Below are 15,007 nucleotides of genomic sequence, written 5' to 3'. Positions count from 1 at the left end.
TGAATAAATCCATCAGTTTGTCATGCAATCAATTTTGGTCCTGTTGGTTTTGATTTATGCATGGTGTTAAAGTTAAATCAGCAATGTTCTGAATTGTATCACCCGACCTATGAATTAGGTGAGAAAGTTCAAACGGGAATACAGTAAACGACTAACACATATGTTTAAACGGGACTGTGGCATCTGATAGTTCGTTTTTGGTGTAAATCCTCAGTCACTAGACCTATTTTATATCCTCTGAACAATGTTTCCAAGTTTGCTAAAGCTAAGTCCAGTCCAGCCTTTAAAAAAGTGCTAAATTGTTGACATCAAGTCATGATATTATACATATATTTTTACATTTTCTCTTAGATATATGCAAGTTGAATTTCAACTAGCTACATCTAGAAACGAAAATAGAAGTAAATGTTTACCCGACTTCCTCTGGAGAAGGTAATAACAGCCTCAACAAATTATATATATATATATATATATATATATATATATATATATATATATATATATATATATATAAAGCAATAAGTTCCCAGAACACCCGATACCTTGTACATCGTACATTTTGGATCAGATCTATGGACGAATAGGGCATGTCCTAATTCGCTATTCACTCCGCTTTTAACATTGATTGGTAAGCCTAAAAACCCAAAAAATAAATAATAAAATATAGTCTGCGTTGTAAATACGTTTGTAGATTAGTGTAGTTGTAGTGGAAGGTGTATTTATATGTAGTTTTTGTTATTGTTCTCTGTTGGTATTGACCACATTATGTAATTCTTTTCGTTTGTCCTGAAGGTCGTGTCCCGAAAATTTGACAATTTGGTTGTTAGTGTCGTTGTCGTTGGTCATTTTAGTGCTTTGTATACATAATTATATACATACGTAAAAAACAAGGTACGATTGTGTACATGAAAAGGCCCCAAAAATTCTCGTGTTAGATGTGTCTTGAATTAAGCTTGATTTGTGTTTTAAGTAAGTTAAATATATCAAAGTATACTATATCAACTAAATCAAAGTTATTGATTATATTTATTTGATAGCATTATTACATCTTGAACAAGACCTTTTCTCGCCTTTTTTCCCAAAGGACTTGTAGGGCTGTCTGAAAGCTCAAAGTTATTGTCTGCTACACAGTCATTGGTTTTATTAATCAATGGAAACGTATCACAAATAATAAGTACATCTGCTCTATAAAGGCAAACAGAGGTCAAAGTTCTGGATGGCAGCCATGTAATAAAGAATGTCCATAACTTCACACCTGTCCCCGGGTGTCAGAATATTGTAGGTTTTTGTGTAATGAATTGAGGAACGCTTTCCCTCTAAAGCTTCATTCCTTTATATGGCGTCTAAATGTTCCTCAGTGATATCCAATATGAAGAACATTATCTGAAGAAACAAAATATATGCAATGAATGTTTGTAACAAGAGGCCCACAGGTCTTAACAGTCACGTGAGTTTCATAGCTCATTCAGGGAGTCTCATACGTCCATTTCAGATTCAATATCAAGGTAATAAATTTCACACAATTTACATTCCTCTTATTCTACACATGCTTCACACCACAAATAGAAACCATTGGCTTTGTAGTTTTCAAGAAGGAAGTTAAAAATGGAAAATCGTTACCCAAGGACGCAGGACGACAAACAAAGACTAATGGCAATAACGTCACCTGAGTGAATCGGGTAACCTAATAAAATTACTAGGTCGTGAGTTAGAGTCCCGCTTGTGCCATGGCCACATCAAAACAAAGGTAATGATTGCTCCTTCGCCAAATGCTCGACATTTAAAAGTGAGAATCACACAATCTATTTGGATATGACCTTGACACAGAGGTCCCGTGTTGCAGTGGGCGTTGGCAAGCTAAAGAACCCTCAATACTACAGCAGTAGCAGCTGAGCTGAGCAAAGGTTTAAATTTGTAATGGGGTGATATATACACATATCTCTGATGAAAGGTTCTTTTAATTTGTTCTTAAACAGAGACAAAGGAATTGAACACGATCATCACCAAATTGAACGAATGATAAATGCAAGGTCCGAAATGAACTTTTTAAAGCACTAGTTCGCAAAGCATTTCACTAGTCCGTCCACTATATCATATAAAATGATCTTCATTTTATACAATAGTATTTAATCAACAACATCATAGTTGCAAACAATTCAGTTTCTGACACCTACAAAAGACAAGAGGCCCATGAGCCACATTGCTCACCTGGGACCATATTTAAAGATTTTCCCTACATATTTGCATGTAAAACTTTGATCCCTATTGTGACACCAACCTAGTCCCTGTGACCATGATTTTTACAAACTTGAATCTGCACTATGTCAGGAAGCTATCATGTACCAGTGGTTCTTAAGAAGATTTTCCCCATATATTTTAATGTAAAGCTTTGATCCCCTATTGCAGCCGAATCCTATCCCCGGGGGTCATGATCTGAACAAACCTGAATTCACTTTATACAAGGAAGCTTTCTGGTACTTCTCCACTCTTATGGCCTTGTGGTTCTTGAGAAGATCCCTATATATTCGCATTTAAAACTTTGGTCCCCTGGGGGTCATGATTTTAACAAACTTGAATCTCCACTATGTCAAGAAGCTTTCATGTAAATTTCAGCTTTTCTGGCTCAGTGGTTCTTGAGAAGAAGATTCTTAAATGACTCCATCCTATTGTTGTGATTATCTCTCCTTTGAACGGGGCATGGTCCTTCATTTGAACAATCTTGAATCCCCGTCACCCAAGGGTGATTTGTACCAAGTTTGGTTGAAATTGGCCCAGTGGTTCTGGATAAGAAATCAAAATTATGAAAAGTTTACAGACAGACAGACAAACGACAGACAACGGGTGATCAGAAAAGCTCACTTGAGTTTCAGCTCAGGTGAACTAAACAAAGACTACCATAATTTATTTTGCATTCAAGATCTTCAGAAGCACACAGTAATCTTCAAGTTAATCACATAACCCCTTTTCTAAATGTCCATAAGTGGGTTCGAGATCAATGTTCCCGATGTTCTCCTGCTCAGCTTTTAGAGCCACAGGAGTTCGAAATTTTATCAATAAAGTCAATAGATTTCACTTGATTGACCAAGCCATGAGCTATGTGTTAGGCACTCGTGATAAGAGTCGCGAATGATGAGAACATGTACGCATGAACGTGTTCTTCTACAACACTACTTAAAGAGGTGGTGTGAGTTCTTGCACCTCAAACCCGTTCTCATGATGCATACTTGGCATTCGTAATCGGCGGAAATTTGTACTCGTGCAAAGAATGGCGGTCTCGAACAACTTTCATGTGTTTGGAAGATCAGCATGTCATTGTCACACAAACACTTAACCATGCAGGTAATCGGCCATAAGTTCAAACATCAAAGAGACTCTGACAAATTTGCTAAAATCTTAGCCAATTTAAGACTGATTTCCAAATTTTCACTAGTTCGTACCTACATGTATGGGGCGCCAAATTAAAATGAACTCAAATAATTGACGATATCTTCAACTATTTGAAGATATCATCAATTCAATTATTGCTCTCTTTAATTGAATTAATGCGCACATTAAATCAATTATTGCTTCAATTCTTTTAACGAGAGCAACAATTCAATTAAAGAGATCATTAATTCAATTGTGGATATATTGAATTGAAGATATCTTTAATTATATAGTTTCTCTCTCTAAAATAATTATTGCTCTCTTCAAATGAATTAAAGATATTAATTCAATTGAAGAGAGCAATAATTGAATTAATGCGCTCATCAAATCAATTATTGCTCTCATCAATTGATTTAATGCACGCATTATATCAATTATTGCTCTCATCAATTGATTTAAGTGCTTGTCTCAGATAAAACCATGCAAAACAGTCCAGAAGCACATGTTACCAATCCTTGTGATATTTTACATGGAGAATCTCCTATGGGTTCTATCTCCATTTACAAAATATTTCAGTGAAATATCCATGCATGTTCTTTTTATACAGCGCCACCTATTCCAGGAATATTGGTCTCAATTATCAAGCCAAAATACAGCTTTTTCAGCTATTTTCGATACCCGAAATATAGATAACTGAGATAGGTCCAATTCTGGACAGACTTAAAAAAGTACCTCCTCTATGCTATAAATCAAACTAAAAATGAGGTGAAGATATTTTAGCATAATCGAGTACCGATGCCTTTATTATGGGTACCCCCCAAAAATAGCTGATTCAGCATTTTTCCTTTTGTTTAGAGCCATCAGTCTTCCAAGGTAGGCCAAGTTTGAGGGTTTTGTGTTCATTTAGTAAAAGCTCTGTCATATATGGCCAACTCATAAAAATATTGAGCTCGGCAAATAATATTGTCCATTTCGACAAGGGATGCGAAGAGACTACCATTAGGAAATCTGACAAAGTCGATAAAATCCACCACACAATGAATTTCACATACCATACCAACAATTATATCAATACCAAAGGAAAAAACATTCTCATTTTAAGAAAATTTTAATAAATACTAATTTTGAAATTGGTAATTCAAAGTATCTTATACAAATCATAGTAATTATACACCAAAACTGTATTAATATGCACAATTTCAAAATAATCCACATGTTTTACCACATAAATCTGATCCCCTGATCGTTAAAGATATTCATGTTACTCCAACTCCTTTAACCAAGTGTCCTAAAATTGACTAGGGGTTATGTACTAAGATACATCAGCCTGCCTTAGGAAACCTATACAGAAAAGTCTTTTCTAATACCATGTCTGTCTGTGAACCAACTGAGAGATAGACCAATATGTGCAAAGTAATAATACACTAATCTTCTTTCAAGGAGAGTTAAGGTGGCTCACTACAACTTAAAGAGTTTTTCAAATCAGCACAAAAATGATTTCATCATGAAAGATATGATACATCAAAAGTATATACGTCAAAAAGGCAGACAATATACACTTTTGGATAAAAATAACATGATTTTAAAAATTAATATCATTAACTATGAAAAACAGCCTATGGCGGATTTGAACTCAGGATCTAAGGTTCATCAGCCCAATGCTTTATTCACTGTGCCACAATAATAGACATGCAACCAAATCAATTGATAAAAACAATTTCACTAGAATTATTACTATCATTATTTGTAACCATGTACAGTACAATAATGTAAAACATCTGTATGGTTTTTGATTAGACATGATTTATATCGATCTGGATAGAAAACACACAACTTTGTCTATAAATAGTCATTCAATTACAACCCAACTGGAGATCCTAAACATAACTCCCAACTTTATATGTCATGTCTACCATTGCAGTGTATTTTTTTATCGCATACTTTCAGGCACCATTGGTTTTACCTATTACAAAACCCCGTTTAGCAGAAAACTGTGGAAGTATTGCGTTTCCAAAGACCCTTCTACCGGTGTTGACCTTGAATGCATTCACACCCTTACACATGAATGGACTGAGGTTAATTGGACACAGGGTGATACAATTAATTTGAAAAAATTAACAAGATCTCAAAGTCTGAACTAAATATGGCATACAGAACGAAGTAAGAGAATAACTGCATCCAATTTTGAACTAATTATCAGGAAGAAAAAAGATGTAAAGCAGAAATTTTTAAAGAACGCATTTGAGAAGAATGGTTTCATATCTTCCGCTACAACATATGTTAAAGCTAATGAATAAATTGCTAAACAAATGTACATCAAGAAAACATGACGCCGCCTTCAAGATATAGGTTTGCTTGTAAACCCAGAGCTACCATTTTTAGGTGCTACTCTTGATGACATAGTGTGTGATAAATCTAAAAGTGGCTTGATTAAAATTAAATGCCCCTACTCTGTCTTAGACCATCAGTGAAGCATGTGAGACAAGAAATTATTTTTTCCTCCAAAGAAATGGCGACACCTTCGGCTTAAAATAGTTTTGTTTAAAGTCAGCATTTCACAAATTCTAAGGTTGTTATAACGACCTAGTTTCCCAATACAACCTATCATTGGGTCAACTGCTATCTGACGTGTTTCATACCGATTGTCGTTCTTGTACATTGATTTTGACTACGGACAACTCTGTTTACCTGATCAAGATATAGGGCTCACGGCGGGTGTGATCGGTCGACAGGGGATGCTTACTCCTCCTAGAGACCTGATCCCACTTCTGGTATATCCAGAAGTCCATGTTTGCCCAACTCTCTATTTTGTATTGCTTATAAGAATTATGAGATTGATCACTCTTCGTTGTCTACACTTTTCACGAGTATTCCCATTGGTATCAAGTCCTGGGACAGCTTCTAATCACAGTAACTGTATTTTGTGACTTCATTACATACACCAAACAAGACTTAAATGTAGAAAGGGTTTATCCAAACAAGTTTACTATGGATGTGTTAGTTTAGAAACTAGCTGAGTTTTATGTCATTTTAAGCCATTTATTAAAAAAAAAATCTATGATGTTGATTTACTACATCAACTATGAAAACATGTTTGTAAAATAATATGCCCCTATTGGCAGCAAAAAGAAAACAAGATGCCCATGGGCAATATCGCTCAACTGAGTCACATTGGTCCTGTCATCGTTCAGCTGTTGTGATTTTCAAAAGATTTTTTAAATCAATCTTTATTTCCATCAAAATTTTGACCCCGTATTGTGGCCCCAACCTTGCACCAAACGATCACAACATAACCGAAAATGAATTCACATAACACAGATATACCTCAACAACAATATAATTGACATGATCTTGCTGTTCTGGATAAGACTAAGATAACTGATCATTGTATGATATGAAGGCCTTGTCATAAGAAATCGATATACAGAATATGAAATCTCTATCTTAAATAGTTCAGGAGATATTAAATAGATAAGGATTGTAGTAAAAGTAGGTCAAACATCCAGATCAAGGTCACAAAATAATAAGGTCTTGCCATAAATAACTTGTATACAAAATATGAAAGGCTTAGTTTAAGTAGTTCAAGAGGTTTTTAAAAAGATTTCCCCATATATCAGCACATAATACTTTGATCTCCCATTGTGGCCAAACCCTACCCCCGGGGACAATGAATTGTACAAACTTGGATCTACTCTATGTCTGGAAGCTGAAGATATCGAATAGTGATGAATTCGAATTTGCGTAATTTCTATAAAGAATACAAAATAAAAAGTAGGCCAAACACGGACCCCTGGACACAGTCGAGGTGACATCAGGTGCCTATCTGAAAGACCCGTGATTCTCACTTTTCTCGAGTGTTTGTCGAAGAGCACATGTATGTCTACATCTCAGGTTCGACGTGGCATGTCATGAGCGGGGTTCGAACACACTATACCTCCCGGTTACGAAGCGAATGCCCTGCCACTGATAACCGTAACCGTTTCATAATTATCTTCCCTTTGAAGCTGTGTTTCTAGTTTCTCAGAAACACTGCGTTTTTTCCTGAGTATACCTATGAAATGACATTTTGCTCCAACTTAATACCACGCATATAATATTGAGAATATACATATATGGAATATTGCGTATGCCAATTAAAAACAAATACCGATGAATTCTATTGTGTTCCGATTCGTGAAGAATTACATTGGTGATAACCCAAACTTTGCATACAATTCAGTGATTAACTTGACATTGAAGTTTAAACCAAAGAACAAGGTACGGTTTTAGCCAAAATCTGCCCTGTCAAGGAAATTCTCCAAAATACTAAATTCTGGTATTTGAGAATGTGCCATTTATGAAAATGACCATTGTTATTCTTTATCTACCATAGTAGCTGTAATATATTCAACAGAAAACTTTATGTTAACCTGACGACGTCACCAAATTTGACGTAAATTTTGACGTAATATACGAGAGTTCTCCCCAAGCGATGTTTTGAATAGGAAAATAAAAACTGTATCACACAGAAGTATTAATTCTTAATAAATGAGAAATTATTGGTTTTTGTACTGATTTGAATGGGTATTAAATTGAAACCACATCAGATATGCCGCACAGGGGCAAAAACTGCAGGTATTCGCGGAAAGCTTTACTGGTGCAGAAATATAATGGTTTGAACACCAAATTAATTAAAGAAACATTTATATGCTGGTAACAGTGATTTCTTATTTCTGTCTCCAACTTCCTTTATTGTGGCGAATTTTAAGATTTTTTTAAAAATATTTGTTAGAGTCTCGAGTGCATTCGGAAAAAAATGATGACATCAAAGGCAGTTCAAATTCAAAACTGTTGATATGTTGTGAAATTACAGCATGGTTAGTTTGAGTATGCATTTGCTCCTAACACTTTTCATGTTAAGGATTTTATTCTTTTCTGAGTACATCAATAAATATTCAGCTGGTTACCCGCATGAACTTGAACTTTTGTTCACAAGCAGGGCCTCTTGCTGATTTCCATAAATAAAGTGTTACGTGATATTTAAGTGACGTCACGGGAAATTACCATGTGGGGAATTTACGGTAGCTCAGTCACAGTCAACATATGGGTAGTATCGTTTCGGTGTTTAACCGTAACAAGTGTAATGATACCTACGAATTTGAGGTGCAATTTCACCCCATGATTATTGTGCATTTTACTATGGAAGCCCTTAACCTAGTTGCGTATATATGTTAACGAAAACAAAACATTGCGGTTTGAGAAAGTTGTACGAGAGAAAGCTTTCAATTGTGACGTCACAAAACATAACACCAAACGTGAACATTTCGTAACGTATTTCAAGACAAAAACGTAAACATCAAGTATAATGCAAAATTGCATTAAAATGGAAATAATTTTCCTTTCGATTGTTATTTGTGACCGTTAATGTTGACGCAAAAGTTTACGATTAACGATCCCGCATATTTTCAATTATTTTTGATAGAGCTTTCTCGTTTGTGCCATTAAAATTTATCTTCTAAAGGGAGACAACACAGTTGTCACCCTGCGCGTGAGGGAGACATCATGAATTATCTCCCTCCACGTGACCAGCTCTCGACCAATGACATTGACTTTATCATTCTGAAGGATAATAATAGAAGTTATCGTCTAGAGGGAGACAACACAGTTGTCACCATGCGCGTGAGGGAGACATCACGAATTGTCTCCCTTCACATGACCAGCCCCCGACTAATGAAATTGACTGTACTATTCTGAAGGATAATAACAGCTAATATGTCTTACACATTACTAATTAGTACATACCTACTACGTGAGGATCCGGGTTAGAATAGATCCTCAGTACCCCTTTCTTGTCGTAAAAGGTGACTAAATGAGGCTGTCCTTCGAATGAGACCGCAAAAACCGAGGTTCCGTGTCGTACCAGGTATGGCACGTTAAAGGCCTCTCCCTGCTCAAAGGCCGGAGGCGCTGAGCATAGGCCGAAAGTTTGCAACCCTTCACCAACAATGGTGACGTCTCCATATGGAATGAAATTCACGAGAGGGACGTTAAACAATATACAATAAATCATCTACGAAAGCCAACACTTTTGTACCATTTATTCAAAGGTGAAAACATAAGAAACGCAACATAGAAATAAATTAAGCAAAATCGACGTGTTCAATTGAATTCAAATGCAAGCAATGATTCTCACCTGCTAAAAGCACGTGTTGTATATCTAAAGTCTGCGAAATACTTATTGTGCCCAACCCCTCATCCGAATTTTTTTTCATTCAGATAACGCAATGTCATCCAAATCATTTTGAAATTCTAAAAGTCAATTTCACCGATCTCTATGTCGAATGTAGCGAATTTCGTTCCTACTTCGATCTTTTGACAATATCAGACTTATGACATCACATCGCGTGAAATTTCGCAATGATATGAATATTCAATATACAAAACATTTGCGTATACTTTCTTTTGTAATAGAATTCATTGTGTAGAGGGGTGCGACAGCCCCGCACTGTGAATCTAACTTGAAAGCACCATTAAAACCCAAAGGCAAGGGAATCTAAAGTTATAACTAAATGTTGAGATATTTCGAAGCTATTTTTATCAACCGTTAAAAATTCAAGTTTGCTAATGGTACCTTCACATTCACAGATTTTTCTTACGGTTTATCACGAGTTCTTGCGATGCATTTACGGCAAACATTTACGATTGTTCCGAATGAACACGGCTGAATACGAGCAATTTACGATATTTTGCGAGCTTTTTAGGGATTGTTACGAGTATATTACGGAAATTTATTATTTAGCTTAGCTTTAACGTGTAAATCACGACCTGTTAACGTGTTGATAACGTGCTGTTACGAATAGTTAGAAGTTAGTTACGATTGTTTACGTTTTTGACTCAAAAGTGTTCGCAATTGGCTTTGTAACATCTTTCGACAACTGACATTTATATGTAACCTTTTTTTGATATCTTGATAACAACTGGAAGAATCTGTCAGATTTTGCGTCTTTTATACCTTTCCTTAATCGTAAAGTTTAAGTATGTACTCGTACATTAATCGTGTCTATACGTAAGGTACTCGTAATGACTCTGAACAATCCGAAAAGCGATTGTAACCCGACGTGAATGAAATCGTAGATATCACTTAGGCATTCGTAATAATCCGTAAACAACTTGTAAACTACCCGTAACATATCGTAAGCTAACCGCAAAGATTCGTAAAAAAAAACTTTTTACGAGTGTTTTACGGATTCTTACGAGCAGTTTACGATTCTTACGTATTGTTACAAGTTATTTACGGGTTCTTTACGGGAAATGAAATCCGTGGACAATCGTGAAAATTCGCCCCTACTTTCACGGACCCTTACGAGTGGGTGCTAGTTCTGACGAGTTATCAACGGATACCGACGAGTGGTTTACGAATGCTTGCGATTGACCACGAGTCGGATATCCGTAAGGACTCATAAGAAAAATCTGTCAGTGTGAAGGTGGTACAACAAACTGCTTAACATCTATATAAACATGTTTATATCTGCTGTCAGAGTCAATATTCATAAAATTAGTCATGGCCATTGTCGGATACATCACCACCATGACCGTTGGAATCACCACCGTTGGAATCACCACCGTTGGAATAATGACCGTTGGAATCACCACCGTTGGAATCACCACCGTTGGAATAATGACCGTTGGAATCACCACCGTTGGAATCACCACCGTTGGAATAATGACCGTTGGAATCACCACCGTTGGAATCACCACCGTTGGAATAATGACCGTTGGAATCACCACCGTTGGAATCACCACCGTTGGAATCACCACCGTTGGAATCATGACCGTTGGAATCACCACCGTTGGAATCACCACCGTTGGAATCACCACCGTTGGAATAATGACCGTTGGAATCACCACCGTTGGAATCACCACCGTTGGAATAATGACCGTTGGAATCACCACCGTTGGAATCACCACCGTTGGAATCACCACCGTTGGAATAATGACCGTTGGAATCACCACCGTTGGAATCACCACCGTTAGAATCACCACCGTTGGAATCACCACCGTTGGAATCACCACCGTTGGAATAATGACCGTTGGAATCACCACCGTTGGAATCACCACCGTTGGAATAATGACCGTTGGAATCACCACCGTTGGAATCACCACCGTTGGAATCACCACCGTTGGAATAATGACCGTTGGAATCACCACCGTTGGAATCACCACCGTTGGAATAATGGCCGTTGGAATCACCACCGTTGGAATCACCACCGTTGGAATAATGACCGTTGGAATCACCACCGTTGGAATCACCACCGTTGGAATAATGACCGTTGGAATCACCACCGTTGGAATAATGACCGTTGGAATCACCACCATTGGAATCACCACCGTTGGAATCACCACCGTTGGAATCATGACCGTTGGAATCACCACCGTTGGAATCACCACCGTTGGAATCACCACCGTTGGAATCATGACCGTTGGAATCACCACCGTTGGAATCACCACCGTTGGAATAATGACCGTTGGAATCACCACCGTTGGAATCACCACCGTTGGAATAATGACCGTTGGAATCACCACCGTTGGAATCACCACCATTGGAATCACCACCGTTGGAATCACCACCGTTGGAATAATGACCGTTGGAATCACCACCGTTGGAATAATGACCGTTAGAATCACCACCGTTGGAATCACCACCGTTGGAATCACCACCGTTGGAATAATGACCGTTGGAATAATGACCGTTGGAATCATCATCTTTATCATCCTTAAAGCCCTCATCGTCATGTCCAACAAAACTTTCACCGTCCTCTCCTTTGCCTTCATTGCCATAGTTACCTTTTCCGCTATATTTACCATTTCCGCCACAGTTTGTACTTTTGCATGGGTCGTAGCATCCTGGATCTACGCATGCTGAAATTTGCAAGAAAGCCTTCTATGTCGTTTTTACTTTGCAACATAATTTTAAATACAATTTTATCACGATTTATATATTACGATTCACTATTTTAGAATTCAGTATGAAAGACCAACTTTTCTGAAATATTATTATTTATCGTTTTGTATACGTATTATGAATGTCATTTATTTAAATAGTTATTTGGTATTTTAATTCATAACAACTAGAAACTTACCTAAGGGTGCGCTTTGCGCCAATGCTACAAAGCAGGCGAAAGCGATAAGAGTCAGACACGCGCGCATGATTCAAATAAACCCCGTTGTATTCCCCAGTCTGTGAATAGAAAATGATTAATCAAATTATTAATTAATCCACATTGCATCATTGAATATATATTTTATATTTTTCTCCTTATGTCTTAAAATTCAATTAAAAAAAACCCCCCGAATTCTTATGTTTTGTGGATAAACATTGCTAGCTTTAGAAATAAAGTATACTTGAAAAAAAAAAAAACCCAAAAAACAAAACAACCCCCCCTCCCCCAACAACAACCAAACATTTAGACATGTATATGATGTAATGCTCTTTTTCAGAGACTTACGGAAAAACAATCAAACATTCTTACCAGTATTGCTAGTTTTCCAACGGCTGTTTATGATTTGTAAGCTTATTGCGTTCTGACTTAACTTGCCCGAGCCCAGGGTTTATATAGCAAGTTCAGGAACGCGGGAATTCTGTTTCGCTACAGCAATTTGCATTTTCGTGCGCTGCTAATTAAGACAATTAAAGGATTGTGCCAAAATCCATATTGCCGAGGTAAATCTTGAGCAACCACATTTTAAAAGTGGCCTTCAATTTAAACAAAGATAAATTAATTTATGTGGAAGTTTCCGTCTTGATTTCCATTTTCTATTAATACTTGAAATAATTGGATTTTCTGTGACAAGATGAGGTGCATTATAGCTATACGCATGCAAATCTGTTGAAATATTTTTCCCAATAAAGTTTCAGAACAGGTGTGCGTTGATGTTTGAGAAAACATGGGTGGATATTATAAAATCACTCATTTTCAGGAGTTGAACACTCTTGGTTTTGGATAAATAACCTTTTTTGGATTCTTGCTATTTTTCTCAATGATGGAGGAGAAAACGATTCTAGCGTATGTTCATCCGTCGAAAATAGCAGAAATTATTCAACCATAGAATTACACTCATGAACATGATGAACATTACATTATCATTCCAGTTTATTTTTATGTTGTGTTTAACGTACTCAACCAGTTCGTACAAAATATGGTATGATTTGTTTCAAAATGTCAATGAATTGATTATTACTAAATTTGGCATTGCATCAAGAAATAATATAAGGGCGTGTATTGTAGGAATGATATCATAACAACTATTACATCGAATGCTAAAACTATCTACATGTTCTAGCTCAATATCGGATACTACTTTCAAAATATCCCGTAGTTCCAAATTTAAGACATCAGAAAAATAAAATTAAAGATAGTTTGTAAGATAGAAAAAGGCCCTTGTTACTTGTTAAATCTGCGTAGAAAATTGACATTTAACATATCAAAATACAACTTAATTTCTCATTAACAGGTGATCTTCCCATTACTATCAAATTTTGGCTATTTCTTATAACGATGACACCATTTATTCAAAGGAAATTACCTTGTGCAACGACAGTGGAGCAGTAAAGTCTTTGTGCAAAAATATCCTTCATAATATCATTCCTTTAAGTTCAAAAATCATTTCTAAAAGAATGTTTTAGTCTGTAAAGAAAGTAATCCGTTTTCCTTGGATCTAACTAGTGTGGTTTCTGTGGGATTGAATTTCGTGACTTTGCTTAAAATGAAGACGTCGCTGGTATGTAAATTTGTGGACAATTAAACTTTCTTACTTTCCTTTTATATGCAAACACGTACTTTGATTCTATGATTTTATTCAACGAGGTAAACTATAAAATTTTACTCAATAAAACTGAGAAACCATAGAGCTAGCTTTAGAAATATGGCTTTGCTAACTGAATGACAACATCTTGGGGGAAAAAACCCTTCTAATGATACGTTATCAAAACATATGCCATCCCGGAAGAGTGATAAAAGAAACACGTAAACTAACCATGAAATACACATGCACATATAAGACATGTATAATGCAATCGAACTTTTTAGTGCTCACATTTTACTAAATTTAGTGGGGATCCGGGTTAGAATAGGCCCTCAGTACCCCTTGCTTGCCATAAGAGGCGACAAAATGGGGCGGTCCTTCGGATGAGACTGCAAAAGCCAAGGTTCCGTGTCACAGCAGGTGTGGCACGATAGAGGTCCCTTCCCGCTCAATGGCCATAAGCGCCGAGCATAGGCCTAAATTGTACTTAGTTACATTCTGTGCACGTGTAGTTATCATTATCAGAAATAGGTTGGCATTTCTGAATCTAATTTTTCAAGAATTATATATTTCCATTCTTTACATTTCATGCAAAGTGGAATGCACTAGTATGCTTTTACTTTCTTTATCAAAAGTTTTGCACAGTACGTGTACGTCGTTTGGTTCACTAATATGATGTGTCAGATCGTTGGTCTCGGGAGGGGCTGTCCTTCGTTGAAGTAGATGTATATAAGTAATATAATTATTAATCTTCATAAAATGAAAAATATGGGTTTAGTCTAAACTATTATAGGTATAACTAACACTGAACACCTCCATAATTTTATGCTGATCATGTTGTAAATCAATCGCAACTTGC

General features: G+C 36.5%; 1 protein-coding gene across 1 annotated transcript; it reads right to left on the bottom strand.

Annotated features, from left to right (window-relative positions):
• Window positions 1–9,426: 9,426 nt before the first annotated feature.
• LOC125662956 (uncharacterized transmembrane protein DDB_G0289901-like) lies at window positions 9,427–12,929 on the bottom strand. The gene is made up of 3 exons (XM_048895292.2): window positions 12,876–12,929; window positions 12,486–12,583; window positions 9,427–12,264 (listed from the first exon to the last, which is right to left on the bottom strand). The coding sequence occupies exons 2-3, from the start codon at window positions 12,550–12,552 to the stop codon at window positions 10,901–10,903; spliced, it is 1,431 nt and encodes a 476-aa protein (XP_048751249.2). The 5' UTR covers window positions 12,553–12,583; window positions 12,876–12,929; the 3' UTR covers window positions 9,427–10,900.
• Window positions 12,930–15,007: the final 2,078 nt, after the last annotated feature.

The sequence above is a fragment of the Ostrea edulis genome, chromosome 8, assembly GCF_947568905.1.
Source record: "Ostrea edulis chromosome 8, xbOstEdul1.1, whole genome shotgun sequence".
NCBI lineage: Eukaryota > Metazoa > Mollusca > Bivalvia > Ostreida > Ostreidae > Ostrea > Ostrea edulis.
The sequence above is the reverse complement of the archived record's forward strand: the minus strand, read 5'-3'. Positions and strand labels throughout refer to the sequence as shown.

Excerpts from the sequence above, each read along its gene's own strand:
- LOC125662956 (XM_048895292.2), bottom strand. The coding sequence starts at position 12,552 with ATGCGCGCGTGTCTGACTCTTATCGCTTTCGCCTGCTTTGTAGCATTG. Across the intron at positions 12,265-12,485 it reads GGCGCAAAGCGCACCCTTAG|CATGCGTAGATCCAGGATGC; the intron begins GTAAGTTTCTAG and ends TGCAAATTTCAG.